The sequence below is a fragment of the Hemitrygon akajei genome, chromosome 7, assembly GCF_048418815.1.
Source record: "Hemitrygon akajei chromosome 7, sHemAka1.3, whole genome shotgun sequence".
In the NCBI taxonomy this organism is placed as follows: domain Eukaryota; kingdom Metazoa; phylum Chordata; class Chondrichthyes; order Myliobatiformes; family Dasyatidae; genus Hemitrygon; species Hemitrygon akajei.
In genome coordinates this window covers 174,405,235-174,425,380 of record NC_133130.1, presented here as the reverse complement: position 1 = coordinate 174,425,380, position 20,146 = coordinate 174,405,235, and the positions used below count along the sequence as shown (strand labels likewise).

General features: G+C 41.2%; 1 protein-coding gene and 1 long non-coding RNA gene across 6 annotated transcripts in view; one reads left to right on the top strand and one right to left on the bottom strand.

Moving 5' to 3' along the window:
* Positions 1 to 15,939, top strand: part of LOC140731194 (uncharacterized) — a 36,910-nt gene extending 20,971 nt beyond the window's left edge. Inside the window, exons 2-3 of the long non-coding RNA XR_012099745.1 lie at positions 14,538 to 14,641; positions 15,886 to 15,939. This is a non-coding gene — a long non-coding RNA (uncharacterized lncRNA). The remainder of the gene's footprint in view (positions 1 to 14,537; positions 14,642 to 15,885) is intronic.
* The window catches only part of ralgps1 (Ral GEF with PH domain and SH3 binding motif 1), a 726,899-nt gene that overhangs the window by 416,386 nt on the left and 290,367 nt on the right, over positions 1 to 20,146 (bottom strand). For all 5 annotated transcript variants that reach the window (XM_073052641.1, XM_073052645.1, XM_073052644.1 and 2 more), the window contains one exon: positions 7,575 to 7,701. In XM_073052641.1, the coding sequence (XP_072908742.1) occupies positions 7,575 to 7,701 (127 nt within the window). The remainder of the gene's footprint in view (positions 1 to 7,574; positions 7,702 to 20,146) is intronic.

The window sequence follows — 20,146 nt, the reverse complement described above, 5'->3', positions numbered from 1 at the left end:
TAGCCACTGCTACCTCCTCTATCTATGACATCAGTCAATGCGCTGTAAATACTTGGAAACATTTTTTATAATGCTGTTTACATCAGAATCAGGATCAAGATTAATATCACTGGCATACATATGTTGTGAAATTTGTTAACTTTGTGGCAGCAGTACAATGTAATACATAGTAACAGAGAAAAAACTGAATTACAGTAGATATGTATACACACACACACACACACACACACACACACACACGAACACAGACAATCACTTAACAGGCAAATTAAATAAGCAGTGCAAAAAATATAAATTTTAAAAAAGTAGTGGGCAAGTGTTCATGGCTTCACTGTCCATTCAGACATCGGATGGCAGAGTGAAAGAAACTGTTCCCGAATCGCTGAGTGTGTGCCTTCAGGCTTCTGTACCTCCTTCCCGACAGCAACAATGAGAAGAGGGCATGTCCTGGGAATTGCAAATTCATGATGGTATTTATGAATTTATGTATGTTTTAGTCTGCATTGGTTCTTTAACCTCTGTTTATTTTCTATATAATTCTTTGATCGTATAATTGTTGAATTTTATTGTGTGTTGCACCCTGACCAACACACCACAGCAAATTCCCAATACACGGAAATGTATACGGTGAATAAAGTTGATCCTTGACCCTCTGTCATTCACATTCATGACATGAGACTCCCAAAATAGTTTCCTCTGAATTCTGCAGCTGGAGTTGATTATCAGGCAGCCTCCAACAAATGACATGAGCATCGATTTCTCAAACTCCTCACTCCTTCCCCTCCCCCCAGTTTCTTATCCTGGCTTCTGACCCCTTCCTTTCCAGTCCCAATGGTTCATAATGTCAACTATTTATTTCCCTCCGTAGATGCTGTCTGACCTGCTGGGTTCCTGCAGCATTCTGTGTGTGTGGCTCCACATACAGATCGATTGCACCCTGTAACTAGGACGGAGGTTCATGGGTTTGGTAAGTGAGACAGAAGACACTGATTACAAAAAGCACATTCACCTATTATTCGACCAAACATCTAAGCCACCCTGATTACGGTCCTAAACATTCAGTAACACTGGAACTCATCAGGTACTGCATTAAGTCTCCCCAAGTTACACAACTACAAAACTAAACATTCAACAATTGATCACAAACAAGAGCGAATCGGCAGACACTGGAAATATAAGCAACACACACAAAATGCCGGAGGAACTCAGCAGCTTTGGAAAAAAGTACAGTCGACATTTCAGGTCAAGTCCTGGGGTCTCGTCCTGAAACATCGACTAAACTTCTTTCCATGGATTCAACAACAGATTCTTAGCTAAGTGTGCGTGTGGACCGTCCTATATCTGCAGTATTCTGTCCTCTTCAGCACAAGTCACAACCTCAATGTGAAGAGAAGCCCCTGGAGAAAAAGGAAAGAGCCCAAGTCTCTTGCACTTGTAATCTTATACCCAAAGCGAACAATGGAGTCGAGGTGCGCAAAGCAACCAATCAGAAAGCACTGTTGCATCCCTCAAGCTGGTCAATTGGCAGCTGGCACCAGTGGAAGAAGCATTTGACCAGCAAGTAAACTAACTCTTCAAATTACACCCCTGTTACAAAAAAGTCAAAGTAAATTTATCATCATTTATGTCACTGCATACTCCCGAGATTTATTTTCTTGCAGAATTACAAAATAATTTATGAAAAAATATACATAAATGAAGACTGACGAACAACCAATGTGCAAAAGAAGACAAATCATGCAAATAATGAAAATGTAATTATATAATACTGAGAACATGAGTTGCAGAGAACTTGAAAGCGAGTCCATTATGTTATGGAATCAGTTCAGCGTTGAGATGAATGAAATTATCTACACTGATTTGGTAGCCTGATGTTTGAGGGGTCGTAACTGCTCCTGAACCTGGTGGTGTGGGACCTAAGCCTCAGGACTCACACCACCAGGTTCAAGAACAGTTACCACCCTCAACCATCAGACTCTTGAGCAAAAGTGGCTAACTACACTTATCAGTTGAGATGTTCCCACAACCAACAATCTGACTTTAAGGAGTCTTTACCTTGTTATCTCATACTCTCCTTGTTTATTGCTTTTATTTATATTTGCATTTACACAGTTTGTTGTCTTCTGTGCTCTACTTGACACTGTTGTAGTTAATTTTCTGTCGATTTGATGAGTATGCCCACAGGAAAAAGAATCTCAGAGCTGCGTGCATCTACTCAGATAATAAACTTTGAGCTTTAAAGCTCCTGTACCTCCTGCTTGATGGTAGTAGTGTGAAGAAAGCATATGAGAACTTGAGTTGTAGAGTCCATAACAGTAAGTCTATAGGTTGTGGAGACAGGACCAAAAGCTAATTGCTGGAAACGTGAGATAGATTGTACAAAACTGCCTTATTCACTGTCGAGTTCTGCGAGCAGGGCCGTAATGTACCAAGTCAGAGGAGAAGGTGATGTCCCTGCAGCTTACATTGAGTTCCAGGAGAAAAGTGCAAGGAGGCCAACGACGGACATCAGAGTGAGTTGGTGGCGAAGCATTAGTGCCCGATGCCATCCTTGTGGTCGCTCGATGTGCATCGGAGTCTAAGGGACGCCATGGTAGCACAGTGATTCATGATGCTATTACAGTTCAAGGTATTCCGGAGGTCAGAGTTCATTTCCGGCACCACCTGTAAGGGATTTGCATGTTCTCCCTGTGAACCATGTGGGCTTCCCCCCACAGTCCAAAGACGTACTGGTTAGTAGGTTAATTGGTCTTTGTAAATAGTCCTGTGATTAGGCAAGGGTTAAATCGGTGGTTTGCTGGGCAGTGCGACTCATTGAACCAGAAGGGCCTGCTCTGTGCTGGATCTCTAAATAAATAGATCAATAGAATAGAATAGAATGACAGATTGGTATTAATTTATTATTGTCACATGTACCAAGATATGGTAAAAAGTGTTGGGCATCATCCAGAAATATCATGCCATATATAACTGTGTTGATGACGTATAAATTAAAATCAGAACATCAAACATATGTAGTATTGCACACAAAATGCTGAGGGGACAGCAGGTCAGGTAGCACCAATGCAAAGGAGTAGATCTGACATTTCATCAGAGCTCAGCACTGAATCCTATAATTGAATGGTGGAGCAGACTCGATGGGCTGAATGACCTACTTCTGCTCCTATATCTTATGGCCTAATCCATTCAAGTGTCCTGTTGAAAGGTCTTGGCCCAAAACATTGACACTTTATTCCTTTCCATCAATGCTGCCTGACCTGCTGAGTTCCTCCAAGGGTTTTCTGTGAGTTATTCTGGATTTCCAGCATCTGCAGAACATCTTGTGTTTATGCAGAATACACTCAGTGGCCACTTTATCAGGTACCACCTGTGGTCATCTGCTGGTGTAGCCCATCAACTTCAACATTCAACGAGTTGTGCATTTAGAGATGTTCTTCTGCATTGTTGAAATGTATAGTTATTTGAGTTACTGTAGTCTTCCTGTCAGCTTGAACCAGTCTGGCCATTCTCCTCTGACATCTCTCATTAGCAAGATATTTTCACCCACCGTACTGTCTGTTTTTTTCATTTTTTTGCATCATTCTCTTTAAACAATAGAGACCGTTGTTTGTGAAAAGCCCAAGAGATCAGCAATTTCTGAGATACTCAAACCACCCCATCTGGCACCAACAACCATTCCATGGTCAGAGTCACTTATATCACATTTCTTCCTATTCTGATGTTTGGTCTGAACAACAGCTGAACCTCCTGAACATGACTGCATGCTTTTATGCATTGAGTTGTACAGTTGTATCTAACTGAGTGTAATGTTGCAGTTATAGAGAAAGAGCAGGTACACAAATGAAGTACAAGGGTTATGGTCAGGTAGACTGAGAGTTCAACAGTTCAGCTTCAGCCTGCTGCTGTTGGTGGTAGAGGCAACCACTGTCATTCATGTTGGCAGGGAAGCCTTGGCTTGTGACTACAGGGCCTTTTGAAAATGGTGCCCACTGCTTCCAGTGTGGGAACTTCACTGATACTCCAACTACCTTGAAATAGGCAAAATGCTAACCTTCATTTAACCTTGAAGGTTCAAAACAGAGAAAGTAAGTTTATAAAAGGAATTATCCCTACATCTAAGATTACAAACATCAGAAATACCTCTCAATATAGCACCCAGCCAAAATAAACCCAGAGAAATCTTGATTTATTTTGAGCACATATAATACGTTAAAATAGTATTTCCACAATCTCAGATTCCACAAAAGTCCCATCTTAAAATTAGACTGTAGGCATTTGTATGTCAAAATGTCCTTGAGCAGAGAGACCCATTTTGCACTGATTGTATCTATATGCAGACCTGTAGGATTTCTTTGTTAACACAACTTTCATTCAATTTAGATTGGAAGAGAATGCAGGAAAAGGAGTGATAAAGTTGTAGAGAGGTCACCTATGACATTTTCAGGATATCACCTTGTAAATGATACTTTGCCTCTTTCTACGTGGAAAATCTAGTCTCACCGGAATCAGGTTTAATATGACCGGCACATGTCGTGAAATGTGCTGTCTTTGCAAAGTATACTTACAAGCTGGGGAAATACCGAGGCTTGAAAGAGCAGATAGAAAGGATGTGAAAGGTTAAAGCCAGAGTAATCTGGTGGTGATCGGAGCAATTGGAGCTGTGACACCTGGACTGGGAGAGTGGCTACAACAAATCCCGGGAAGGACACCTGAGATCTCAGTCAAGAAGAGCGCACAACTCGAAACAGCAAGGATCGTGCGCCAAACCCTCAAACCCCCAGGCCTCTGGTAGAGGACCCAAGATTGAGGGAGATATGCACAGAGGCACCATCCACAAGGGATGAGGAAAAAAATAGTTAAATTAAATAAGTAGTGCCAACATTCAGGACTACTTGGTGCACTGAAGTCCATTGCTCTGTTCTAATGGATTTCTGAGTCTTAATAAATGAACGAGTGAAGTGAGTGACTTGCTAGTCCATGTCAATCACCTTGGGAGATCTGCAGTCACACATAGGCCAGGTAGGTCAAACATGGTAGATCGCCTTCTCCCATGGCCAGTACCGACATGGAATCAAAATCAGGATTAATATCACTGCCATATGTTGTGGAAGTTGATACTTTTGCAGCAACAGTGCAATGCAATAGATATGTAATAATAGAGAGAAAAAACTATGAAAATATATATTAAACAGTTAAATTAAGTAAGTAGTGCAATAAATAAAAGTAGTGAGGTAGTGTTTATGGGTTCAATGTCCATTCAGAAATCAGAGGGAAAGAAGCTGTTCCTGAACCTTTGAGTGTTTGTCTTCAGGCTTCTGTACCTCTCTCCTGATGGTAGCATTAAGAACAAGCATGACCAGGGTGTTGGGGATCTTTAATGATGGAAGTCGCCTTTTTGAAGATGTCCTAGATACTACAGAGTCTAGTGCCCATGATGGAGCCGACTAATTTTCCAACTCTCCGCAGCTAACTTCGATCCTGTGCAGCAGCTGCCCTCCTCCTCACGAGACACTGATGCAGCCAGTTAGAACGCTCACCCGGGAGAAATTTGCGAGGCAGACAGTAGGGTATTTTGCGGATGGTGGGAGTAATTCGCAAGTACCTCTGTTCTCATCAGCGGGTGAAGCTGTGAATGGCCTCTCCTGAGGAGGAAGGAGGGCGGCCATTTGGCTCCAGAGTGTACCCGCATGTGGCTGTGCTCCTGAACTTTGTCCACTTTCCTCCGTTGATCCATAAGCAGGGAACTCTGCGTTTGAGCTTCATTTTCAATCTGTAGAGATCAATGCTGACTCAGCGGCAACAAACACCTTTAATTGTTTAACGAAACGGCAAACCTGAGAGGACAAGGCAAAATGCACGCCGTTCGAGCTGTAGATAATAAGGCACCACAGCATCTCCACTTCCTAAGGAGATTGAGGCAAACAAGGCTTCCCCTACCATCTTAACTGCATTATACAGGAGCAACTTTGAGAGCATCTGACAAGCTGCATCTCCACGTGGCATGGGAGCAGCGAAGCATTGGAGCAGAAGTCACTACTAAGAACTGTGAGAATGGCCAAGAGGACCATAGGAGTCTCCCTACCATCCATTGGGGACATTGATCAGGAGCGCCGTGTACACAGGGCCCTTAGTATTATTAAGGATCCCACCCATCCATCCAGCATCCTCTCCGACTTTCTACCATCAGGGAGGAGACTCCAATGCATAAAGACAAGAGCAATCAGGATGGAAAACAGCTCCTTCTTTCAGGCCATTAGGCTTCTGAACTCCCTGTCAACAGATAATTTGTACTGTACCCTACAATACTTAATTATGTACTTTGTTTATTTGTGCATAATTCATTCATTTGTAGATTATATCCTTACTTTCCAAAGTTATTGTGTGTTGTGCGTACTTCAGTATTTTACACTATGGTCCAAAGAAACATTGTCTCATTTGATGGTATACATGGATATAGTTAAATGACATTAAACTTGACTTGAGATATTTAACAAACATACAGGCTTGGATTACCTCCTTTGGCATCCTAAGGTACAATCTGCGGTCTTTTCAATACATACCTGACACTTTCCTTCCTGTTTCAATGATTCTTTCAGTACAAAGATCAAAACACTAACAGTGCATTACAGAATAAAAATGATTATAAATGTGAAAACTGGTTTTTGATACAGCACGACCAATCAACGTTATTGCCTGCTTGACCTTTATAGCGAAATTCGAAAAAACGTTTATTGTCTTGTACAGGCTGGAAAACCCCTTGATCTGAAATGAATTGAGCTTAAAAGATTCAAAGGGTTCAGGAGGTTAAAACAAAGTCTTTAAATCGATCTGGCTTACAGCTGTTGTGACAAGCCAAAGGAATCCTCACTCAGGAACCTTACTGGGGATCAGCATTTAATACATCATAAAAATTATTTTCTGCCTGAAATCTGAGAGACTGGGCCTATTGTTAATGGCCCACATCAATAAACAAGTCAACAAAATAATAAATGAAAATTAAACTTGGAGATCCAGGAGAATTACAAGACAGATATAAGAGCTAACACCATACTCTGCTTGCAATCTGAACAGTGATTCCTCAAACAACAGATCTTAAATCTAAAGCTCCTGTCAAGCGTTCCTTCAAGTGCAGGAAAGAGTGAAAACATACCCAGCCAACACCTGAAATCACCTGCATCTTCTCTCCAATAACCAAACTCAGAAGCGAATACATAAGCAATGAACTGCATCCCGAGTTGTAGAACAAGAAATACATATTAACCATTACAATGCAATTGTACATGCATCACACTGAACCACTATGTGGTATCAACGTCCTAAGATTAAACCTCGTCACGATTTCAAGCACTATTTCTGCTCCCATCTATCTCTCACAAGAATCTATACATCAAATCTAGTGGAGAGACATACTATTTCAGCAGAGAAAATGGAATCGTTACAACTGAGTTTCTGTCCTGTGAATCACCAGCCTCACTTTTCCCAATGAAGCACTTTAAAACCACCACAATATTTTCTCAGACTTTGGCCACATCTGGAGTTAGTTTAACACAGCACCAGCCAGGCATCTGACTCACCCAAGTACGGGATGCAGGGAACCATCCTCAAGCTGTTGATGAACTCACGCATTCTCTTGTAGTTGTCTTCTTTCGTCACTAAGTAATCCAGCTTCTCAAATGTGGCTTTGTCTTTCCGGCTGACCAGCTGCAAAATAGGACAAAGGCTTAAATATCAGGCTCTTTTATGAAACCAGAATTCATGGAGGAAGTGTGTGGTGCTGCAATGACTCATCCTCTGTTGCTGCTGCTCTCGTCACAGAAACTAAACGGACTTATCACTTTGATCCTCCAAGAAGATCACAACCTTGTCATGGTTTGGAGGCTTGCGTGTCTCAATGGTCTGGAGAGCTACGCTGGCTGGAGTCATGGCTTTATGCTTTGACTCTTGACAGGGTCACCCATGCCAAACAGGTCAAAGGGTAGAGTGGGTCCACCAGTCCTCCAGGCTCAGAGCTAACAACCCTGACCGGTAAAGCAAAACTGGAACGGAAACAGCAATGAAGACTCCTTTTACCTCTGTTTGTGACAGTATTCCCAAGTCTCAATCCAGATCTTGCATGGCTGACAGGAGTGAAAGCTGAGAGGAAGCTATTGGCACGATGATGGAAGCCCTGAACACTATCAGGGTAGCCAAGAACAGACTGAAACAGAGGAACTTCATTGCTGCCCTAAACACCAGCAGGCATAACAGGTAGTAAATTTTTACTTTGATTGAAGACTACTCAGGAAAATCACTCAATGATTTACCCTGGAAGATGCTTGGAAATGAGACACAATGAGAAGGACATTGCAGCATCTAAAGTCATCATCATCCCAAGTGGATCTAAGGTCATAGTGTCCACACCAGGACTGCCAGACTCAAAAACAGTTACTTTCCCTAGCAGTAAGGCCTACCCACACTCCTAACCTCCACTACTTTATCAATTCCTATCAGAATCACCTTATGTACAGACACTCCTCTGCCTAGCGTCACTTTATGGACATTCAGTCAGTCGATGTATATAAGCTATCTTATGTATTTATATTTATTGGTTTTTTTATTATTATTGTGTTCTTTATCTTACTGTGCTTCCTTTATGCTGCATCAGATCCGGAGTAATAATTATTTCGTTCTGCACATTCATTGAAAATGATATAAAACAATCTCAAATCATGAATGTCAGCATTAGAGTAAAGTGAAGTGTAAGTGCAGAATTTGTATTTTCTTGTATTTTCCTCGGAGTTTAACATCTCTGTGCTTGCTTGTATTTTTATATAATCACATATTGATTTATTTATTTGACTGCTTATTGAGATACATCATGGAATAGGCCCTTCCAGCCCTTTGTGCCTCACTGCCCAGCAATCCCCCAATTTAATCCCAGCCTAATCACAGGACAATTTACAAAGATCAATTAACCTGCCAGCAGGTACGTCTTTGGACTGTGGGAGGAAACCGGAGCACCCGTAGGAAACTGACACAGTTACGGAGAGAACATACAAACTCCCTACAGACAGTGGCGGGAATTGACACCAGGCCACTGGTACTGTAAAGTGTTTTAAAATACAGAAGCAACTGTACTGTAATTGCTGGAAATTTCACTGAACAATTAATTATTCAGTGAATTTTCCAGCAATCATGGTAGTGTTGCTTCTGTATTTTTCTAGAAGCTTTTTAGTTTTCTACAGCAGGTGTCATACCTCTTGAATTTGGCTATCTTATAGGTTAATTGTTATCACTGGAATTTATGTCATCTCTGGTCTGGGTATGAGATAACCACGACTGCTTTTTCCTTTGTCTTTCTTTGTTCATCCTTCATTTGTGTAACACTTCATAAAACGACTGTAAGCAACGTTTTATGCCTCTTTCTTGGCTTCCAAAGAGCTTTTGGATCACATAGACATCATGGTCCAACAGAGTCATTGCCTACCATAAGCCCAGATTGAGTAGACTCAGACTGTTATGGCAGCTTGGTGTAGAGTTTCAGTGTATAGAATGTAATATGGTGGTCATATCAAAGTACATATATGTCACCATATACAACCATGAGATTCGTTTTCTTGCGGGCATACTCAGTAAAAAGTAGTCTTGGCAAACACGAGAGCAGTGCTTCACACTAAATGAGTGTGAGTGTGTGTGTGTGTGTGTGTGAGTGTGTGAGTGTGAGTGTGAGTGTGAGTGTGAGTGTGAGTGTGAGTGTGAGTGTGAGTGTGAGTGTGAGTGTGAGTGTGTGAGTGTGAGTGTGAGTGTGAGTGTGAGTGTGAGTGTGTGTGTGTGTGTGTGTGTGTGTGTGTGTGTGTGTGTGTGTGTGTGTGCGCGCGCGCTGCGTACATGCCCCAGCTGTAATAGAACTTGTGGGTCCAGAATAGGACTGTATAGTCATCAAAGATCTCACCGTTAAAGGAGTGGATGTCCTCATCGGGTTCCGATGGACAACCGAAGGAGTGTCTGTAACTCTGTATGTGTGTGTTTGTGTCTGTCTGTAACTCTGCGTGTGTGTTTTTGTCTGTGTGTGTCTGTTTGTAACTCTGTGTGTGTATATATGCGCATGTGTGCTTGTCTGTGCGTGCCTGTAACTCTGTGTTTGTTTGTGTGTGTGTCTGTGCAAGTATGTGTTCAAAGTTCAAAGTATATTTATTATCAAAGAATGTGTACTATATACAATCTTGAGATTTGTCTCCTTACAAGCAGCCACTAAGCAAAGAAACACAATAGAACCTATTAAAAAATGCTGTCAAAGGCCCAATGTGCAGAAAAGAAACAATAAAAAGTAAACGAATAACTCACAGAACTAATGTTCATGAAAGTGAGTCCACAGCCACGAGACCAGTTCATCGCTGCAGCCTGTCCAGGAGCCTGTTAGTTGCAGGTCACCGCCTCAGGTCAGCGCAGAAACAAGTGAACCTCGTGGAGCAGCGAGCTGAACACCGGTCTGTCCCTCGCCTCCAGCCCCGACACCCCTACCTCTTCAATCTGGCTCTGCACTTAAACTGGCCAAATATCGGCTCATTCCTCACCCACAGGCCCAGGCCCTGCCACTTCAACTCGGCCTGTACCCAACCTTTTCAATCTTAAATTCGCGGAACATCAGCTCGTTCCTCACCCACAGGCCCAGGTCGTGCTGTTCAATTTGACCTGTACCCAACCTTTTCAATTTTAAATTTGCCAAACATCATCTTGTTCCTTGCACTTGGGACTGGGCCCCAATGACTTGATTTAGCCTGTACCCACTGCACCGCCACACTGCACCTGTTTCACCAAATTGCCCAGAACACCACAAAAATGCTCAGTCATACAGGCAGTTCAAAAGCACAGTTCAAAATGGGAAATTACAGGGTATTGATTACAGTGATTGTCCAGAAAAAAATGTAATTAATAGAGTAGTTAGTAGATTTGTTTGCTGTCAATAAGGCATTGCTGTGTCTAACCAACATCCCATCTTAAATCATTTGTCTGTGTGTTTGTGCGTCACTACTTGTCTCTGTGCGTGTATGTCTTCCTGTGTCTGTGTCTCTGAGTAATGCAGTAAGGTCATAAAACCAGGTTATAAATTAGGCCCTCAGTCCCAGTGTGGAGTTAGATTTTATTAGGATATCCATTGAAATTATTTCGATTACAGGGAGCAGTCACCTCAATATGGTTCTCTGGAAAGCGTTGGAGTAGCCACAATCTTCTGTCAAGATGGCTATTTCATCAAGTTGACTACCACTTCAAACAAAGCAGAGAATTCTGTGCACACTGAACATAAATCAGCATTTCCCACTGTACTTTCTGATAAATAACTGTTCTTTTCCAAATGCAGAGAAAACCTGCAGACTACAAATCTCACAGAAAAGACAGCAATAAGAATTGAAAATCTAATTTGCTTAGCAGATATGTCATGGTATCTTCAGAGTTCTGCATTCTATCTTGGATGTCTAGTCCTTGAGAAGGCTATTCCTGTGCTGCTGAATCCTTCACTAAACTACGGACTAGCACTGCCAGTGTTTACTCTTCAGTTATTACATCAAACAGAGCATGAAGTGCCTTTACATTGGCTTCAATTAACATGAACCAAAAGCCAATATTGGTTTTCTCTCCACAGGTCAACATGTGTAAACAGGTTGGTTGCAAAGGACCACAGGGCACTCCGATGCTTTAAGCAGATACCTTCTGAACTCCAAACCAGAAAACTGCTGGCAAACTTCTGTCCTTTTCCAGGATAAGAAACTTCCTTTCTCAAAGTCAAAAGAGTCAAACTTAGGTTTAATGCTACAGTATTGTGCAAGTATTAAGCACATTAATATATAGCCAGAGTGCCTAAGACTTTTGCACAGTACTATAGTAATTTTATGTATTGCACTGTACTGCTGTCACGAACAAAGAACAAATTTCATGACATGTATAATTGGTGATAAACTTGATTCTGATATGGGTCTTCATATTCTGAAGGGGAATGGGGAGGGGAATCATGATTAGGAAAGAGGGAAGGGAAAGGGGAAGGGAGAAGGGAGATAAATTCTGGAATGACCAATAAACTAATTGTTCAGAACCAGATTACCTTGCCTGGCATCTCAGGGCTGGGTGTGCGCCACCCCCACCCCTGGGACTTCTCCTCTCCCACCTGTCCCACACCCCTCCCGCAGTGCTCCTCCCTCGCCATTCCCAACATCCTTCGCTCCCGGCAGATTTACAAACTCGCTCTCCGCTCCACATTGACAAATAGGTACTGTGCAAAAGTCTCGGGCAACCTAGCTACATGTATGTGCCTAAGACTTAAGCAGAGTACTGTATGTGTACAAGCACAACTTAAAGACTAACTTGCAGCAGCATCACAAGCACACAACATCACGTAAGCAAGAAAAATCTAAATTAAACCTGATTTTTATAAGGAAGAACACAATCCAAATGAAAAAAATGGTCCATTTAAGTGCAAAGTCAGCGAAGTGACTTAGTGTTGCCAAACTGTGGTAGAGCACAGAACAGTACAGGCCCTTCAGCCCACAATGTTGTGCTGACCTTTTAACCTGCTCCAAGATCAATCAAATGCGTCCCTCCCACACAGCCTTCCAGTTTTCCTTTTTTCAGTTGGGGTTGTCTGATTAATTCAAGAATCAAATGACTGCAAGGAAGTGTAGGTCTTAGTGTAGGACTTTCTCCATCCATTCACTATGTTTCATGGCCAAGTATAGCATTTCTCACTGCTACCCCTCTGCCCATCTCCAGCGGCAGCAGAGTGAGCTCGTCACTAGCCCAGCTAAAGAACACTGGCCCAAAGACATTAGTTTAAATCCCTCCAGGAGAGCAGGAAAATCCAATTAAATATCTTTAAAAATTGGGAATGTTAATGAATTAACATAAATTAATGGATCGGCATTCAAGGAAGGAAAGAAGTAATCTCACTTCTGGCCAATGTTTAATTCCAGGCCCATGAACACCCTGTCTGAATGCCCAGCTTCCACCCCCAACTCACAGGCACTCTCTCATCCTGCACCGGTCACTTTCATCTTTAATTGCTGCTGCTTCACACATTAATACGACTGCTTGTTTTATTATAATAGTGCCAGTGACACTATACCGTCTTACATAAACATACACCTCACACTTTGACAACCTGTCAATCTTTAGGCCATGCCACTCAGGGACTTGTGAATGCTTTGTGGCTCTACGTGCTGGATCATGTGCTGTGTGTGACTGTACTTACTTTGCTTTGCACCTTGGCCCTAGAGGAAATGATGTTTTGTTTTGCTGTGGACATGTGTGAACGTGACAAATATAGTCACTTCCCAACATCCCTCCAAAACAGACAATAAACGTGGGCTAGTCAGGATGAACACATCCAGTGAAAGAATGAAACAAGCAAATCAGAACCACCCCCCCCCCCCCCCACCCAAATGTTATCATGTGAACAAAGTCACCAGAGAGAAGTACTGGTAGGTCTGAGGTAGTCTCTTCATTCGATAAAATGAGACACAGCAGGCTTCATATCGAGACCCTTTCGAAGGAAGAGGTTGGCTTGACCCAAGACTGCACGATATTTTAAATGCTCAAAACTCAATTCAGGACAGTTTCACATTCACAATGCATCCACAATGCTTCCTTTGAACTACACACAACCATCACACCTCCCTCTTTGCACCAACACTTCAGACACCCAAAAAATGAATTTAAATCAGCATCGTCTGGTCTTCCAATGAACCATGGTTCATGATTCTTAGGAACCCATTGTTCAGAGCTGCATTTTAGATTTAATCTGCAGTCTATATTCAGACCTGAACACTAGTGGCTGAAATATTTGCTAAATTTGCTAATCCCAAAAAATGCTCTAACACCCACCCCCCGCTGTATCTCCTTGGCCAAACCCTTCTTTCTTCACATGACACTGGCAGAAAGGTTGCTGTTAGTCATCTTTGTGTGTGAACCATGACTCAAGATTTATTCTGGCAGACAGCTTTAGAAGGAGATTGTGGGATTGTGGAGCACAAGTGCTTTCCTCAAACTTTTCCTTCCCTCTAATTTCTTTCTAAAAGACACAACATAATCATACGCCTTGGACCAGTTTCATCCACGCACACTTGGGAGAATTGGCGACGTCAGGAAGCACATTGTTCTCAAATCCACCATTCTACACTGGATATTATTCGGGCAGAAAGAAACTGTTTGTTAACTGAAAAGACATGGTTTTGATTTAATTTGGAAAATCCCCGACAGTTCATTCCTGAAATTAGAACAGTAGATCCTCTTACATGAGTAAAAGGTCAGTATTTTTGGTCACATCCTATCTGATCCTGTATATAGAGTTGGAACCCATAGCCTGACAATCCAGTGAGAGGGCAGAAAGAGAGAGTTAACAGAGTAGAGGAGAAATAGACAGGTAAAGAGAGAAGCAAAACAGGGGAATGAGAGCAGGGAGAAAAAAACAATGACTGAAAGACAGAAAAGAGCCTTGCCACCCAACAATCCCCGATTTCACCCTATCTAATCACGGGACAATTTACAATGATCAATTAACCTACCAACAGGTACATCTTTGAACTGTGGGAGGAAACCGAAGCACCTGAAGGAAAACCACACGGTCACAGGGAGAACGCAGAAAGTTCTTACAGGAGGTGAACCTGGATCACTGGTACTGTAAAGCATTGTGCTAACCACTACACTACCATGTCTCATTTTCACTAGCCCAGATACCCTCTTGTCATAGAACATTAAAGCACAGTACAGGCCCTTTGGCCCATGATATTATGCTGACCCTTTAATCTACTGTAAGAACAATCTAATCCTTCCCTCCAACATAGCCCTCCATTTCTCCATCATAGATGTGCCTGTCTGAGTCTCTTAAATGCCCCTAAATTATCTGCCTCTACCACCATCACAAGCAAGGTGTTCCAAGCACCCACTACTCTGTGTGTAAAAGAAACATACCTCTGATATCCCCCCACCATACTTTCCTCCAATCACCTTCAAATTATGTAGTTATATGGTTAAATTATGCCTTCTTGCATTAGCCATTTTCACCCTGGGGAATATTCTGGCTGTCCACTCAATCTGTGCCTAACATTTCAAATACATTTATTTCCTGCTACAATGTATTATTAGACAAGAATAGCAAATACAACAAAGATTAATTTGGCGGAACTTTGACAAACGGAAGCTTCCATTGTTGCAATGATTTCTAGCTATTAATAGTGCATTTTTGATGGCCTAAACACTGATGATTCAGAGGATGTTTTTTCCCTAAACTGATTACTGATAAAACAGAAAGGCAGAGGATAATGCAAGATGGGCTGATATTCAACACTTCTGACAAGTGAGAGAAGTTATAAGTTGGTGCCATGAATGGTAGGCAATTCAGGCTATCCTGCAGTCAGAGGGACAGAGAGAGCTCCCCTCTCCCCCAATCCCAGCCACAGAGGGGCAGGGAGAACCCATACAACAAAGGAAGAGAAGCAATAAATAAGTACCCATCACAAACATAGGTGTTGCTGAAACTCTGCTCTACACCTTCAGCACTTTCAGATTTCTATCTGGCCCTCCTTGTTCTGTGTTCAGTGAAGATGAGCCCATCAAAAACCATGCCATCACATACCGTGAGATGCTGAAGTGCTCGGGCCCAGATAAGCAAATTTTTCGAATCTAAAATTCCCATTCTTGTTTGCAAATTCTCTCCGTAATTTCAACCCGCTCTCTCTGAAGAATCACTAATCTTAAAAATCTCCTAGAAATCCATTCTCACAATTCTGGCCTCAAAGTACAAAGTAAATGTATTATCAAGGTACGCATTTGTTCAAAGTTCACAGTAAATTTATTATCAAAGTACATATATGTCACCAAATACAATACTGAGATTCATTTTCTTGCTGGCATTCACAGGCACACAACAGAATCAATGAAAAACTATGCACAAAGACTGACAACAAACCAATGTGCAGAAGAAGACGATCTGTGCAAATACAAAAATAATAATGATAATAAATAAGTAAATGAATAATACTGAGAACATGAGTTGTGAGTCCTTGAAAGTAAGTCTTGACCGTTCCCAAAGGTCATGCCCTCAAATGCCGAGTTCCTAAGCTCTGAAATTCATCTGTAAATCTGACTTTACATCTTCCTAATTGTATAATCTTCTTAGAACCTACATGCTTGGTCAGACTTCTGCCATGATCTCCTCATGTGGCAAAAAGTCAACATAATGCCAGTGAGTCTTACCATTAACCAAGGGGCCCATGGACCCCAGGTTGGGAATCCCTGCTGTGAATTATTTTTGATTATTTTAAATAGGAAGACAAATAGGAAATTGAGTGGCAAGATTAGGGACACCACTGAATTAATGTGTGAGCTTCAAGATTGGAAAGCAATCTTGCAATGGACAAGCAGATAGGGCAGCAAAAAAAAACACAGAAATACAAACTGACAAGTGTGAGAAGTTTGGAAAACTTCAGACCGGTGAGATTTTGCAATTAAGTAAATGCTCGGAAGTGTTGTATGATGGAAAGCAGCTTGATAAAGAAGAACCATCTACAGCCGTCTATACCAGGGGAGAAGCTGTGGTGGATATAATCAGGAGACGATAAATGAACTCGAGGTAAATGTGAAATCCAAGGAGCCGGTGAGTTTGAAAATGAACTAAATGCTGGTCATGAATAAAGTGGTTAAGTGAAAATAATAGCTTTATATTAATAGCACACCTGTCACTGTCTCGAGAAAAATTGTACAGTCAATTACAAAGTCTTATTCAAGATTGTCATATACGTTGTTCTTTTCAACAAGGTGGGCATGCTATGTTGGCACCACAATGTGTACTGACGCGTGCAGGCTGCCCCCAGCACATCCTTAGGCTGAGCTGGTCGCCAACACAAACAATGCATGTTCCAATGTACCTGTCATAAGTTCAAGATTCAAGATCATTTATTTTCAATCTTCAGTACACAAGTGTAAAGGAGAACAAAATGATTGTTACTCTGGATCTGATGCAGCACAAAAAGACACACAATAAGCATAAAAACACAATAATTGTTTAAGTGAGACTGTATATACGAGGGGTGATTGATAAGTTCGTGGCCTAAGGTAGAAGAAGTCAATTTTAGAAAACCTAACACATTTATTTTTCAACATAGTCCCCTCCTACATTTACACACTTAGTCCAGCAGTCGTGGAGCATACGGATCTTGGACCCCAGAAAGTGTCCACAGATGAGGCGATTGATAAGTTTGTGGCCTAAGGTGGAAGGAGATGAGTTATACAGCTCTCATTACATAGATAGATAGATACTTTATTCATCCCCATGGGGAAATTCAACTTTTTTTCCAATGTCCCATACACTTGTTGTAGCAAAACTAATTATATACAATACTTAACTCAGTAAAAAATATGATATGCATCTAAATCACTATCTCAAAAAGCATTAATAATAGCTTTTAAAAAGTTCTTAAGTCCTGGCGGTAGAATTGTAAAGCCTAATGGCATTGGGGAGTATTGACCTCTTCATCCTGTCTGAGGAGCATTGCATCGATAGTAACCTGTCGCTGAAACTGCTTCTCTGTCTCTGGATGGTGCTATGTAGAGGATGTTCAGAGTTATCCATAATTGACCGTAGCCTACTCAGCGCCCTTCGCTCAGCTACCGATGTTAAACTCTGCACGTGCAGTTAAACTCTGAGTGATTATGCAGAAAGTTTGAAGTTAATAACTCATCGGGGTGATTGATAAGTTTGTGGCCTAAGATAGAACAAGATGCATCACCCCTCATACATAAGATTAGCTTATATACCCAGACGGATTGTCTGTACACACAGTGAGGTGAGGTGCAGGAGTATCTGAACATTAGGTGACTCTGACAGGAAATGATAAAGTGACAAAGTGACTCTCGGCACGAGGAACTCTTCTAGGTAACAGCAGGACACATGGGAACACAGTCAGACAGTCAGACTGTGACTGTGACTGTGTAGGTGTGAGGTGTGGAGTGTGGAGTGTAAGTGCATGGAGGGATGGGAGATAAATCTGAATCGAAAATACAGCAGTAACGGGCATGCAGTGAAGTCCTATAAACAAAAATAATGGACGAATAACCTCATATGTTTTAATAATGAGGGGAAATTTTCTATCTCTTAAAAATAAGCAGCAAGGTTTTGTTTTATACGCACCATAAAGTGCAGTCAAGGCCTGTGATTGACATTTCATCTCATTGGAACATCAGCCTAAGTCTTTTGAGATAGAAGAAAATGAAGATACTTAAAAGTGAAGTCATCATCTGCTGGAGCAACTCATCAGGTCAAGCAGATCTGTAGGGCGGAACAATGTGGGACTTTGAACCAAAATGCCTTTCTTCCCTCAGATGCTGCTTCACCTGCTGACCCCCTCCAACAGATTCTTAGCTGCGCCTGATTTTTGCCCTCTAGTGGGACAAAGAACACTACCTACTGAGTGTCTTTGTGGATACAAAGCAAGAAATGCTTTGTGGATCTGTGGAATTCTCTGCCACAGGAAACAGTTGAGGCCGGTTCATTGGCTATATTTAAGAGGAAGTTAGATATGGCCCTTGTGACTAAAGGGATCAGGGGGTATGGAGAGAAAGCAGGTACAGGGTTCTGAGTTGGATGATCAGCCATGATCGTACTGAATGGCGGTGCAGGCTCGAAGGGCCAAATGGCCTACTCTTGCACCTATTTTCTATGTTTCTATGCTCATCGTATTTATTTTGAGATAGTAGCGGGGTAACATGCTCTAATGAAACATCACTGCCCAATTGCACTCAGGTGACCCATTAACCGACTAACCCATACACCTTTGGAACGTGGGAGGAAAGCGGCACACCCAGAGGAAATCGACTCGATCACTGGGAGAACCTGTAAACTCCTTACAGACGGCAGCGCAAATAGTGCGATGTGAAGAATAAAATGTGAAAAGAGATGATGAAGAAATCAAAGAGGGATAAACAGGTCAGAAGGAGCAGAGGTTGGTAAAATGAATGGCATACATATCACCAAGAGATACAAACAATTAAACCTTATGGAATAAGATAAATGTTGACGATGAGACAAAGAAATCCTTATTAGCAAAGAGATCTTTAATCCAAAATAGACTTATTCCTTTTACAATGGATAATCAACTTTTATATAATTGGTTTCAAAAAGGGATTAGATATATAGGAGATTGTTTTGAAGGAGGTATATTAATGTCATTTGATCAATTAAAGAATAAATATAAAGTATCAAACAACACTCTTTTTTGTTACTTTCAACTAAGGGCTTATTTAAGAGAAAAGCTAGGTCAAACAATGTTACTACCGAAACCCAATGAAATAGAAACTTTAATTCAAAAAGGAAAGATTAAAAAATTTATCTCTTGTATGTATAATTTGATTCAAAAACAGGCAATTAAACAAGGAGTCCATAAGTCAAGACAAAAATGGGAAAGTGATTTGAATATCAAAATTGAAGAAAAAAACTGGTCAAGACTATGTCTTGAGAGTATGACAAATACAATAAACGTTCGATTAAGATTAGTGCAATACAATTTTTTACATCAACTATATATTACACCACAAAAAATAAACAAATTAAACCCAAATCTATCTGATCAGTGTTTTCAATGTAACCAAGAAATTGGTACTTTTTTACATTCTACTTGGTCTTGCTCCAAAATTCAACCTTTTTGGACAAATTTAAGAGTTTTACTGGAACAAATCATTGGAATACAACTTCCACACAACCCAACATTACTTTTACTAGGTAATATTGAAGGGATAAAACCGATATCCAGATTGAATAAATATCAGAAAGAATTTATAAAAATTGCATTGGCAGTAGCCAAAAAAGCTATTGCAGTGACTTGGAAATCGGATACATATCTAAGTATAGATCGTTGGAAGAACGAAATTTATGGCTGTATTCCACTTGAAAAAATCACTTACAATTTAAGAGATAAATATGAAACATTTTTGAAAATTTGGCGCCCTTATTTACAAAAGACAGGATTAAATATATAGGTGCTCCGAAGATGAAATAATTGGTTACTTGGGGAAAGAAATAAATGCATACACTAAAGTTATTACGAACTCCGTGGAGCGTGTGGGGATCTTCCAATATCCAGGCATTCCTTTTTTTTTCTCTTTCTTTTTTTTTAGGGGTGTTAGG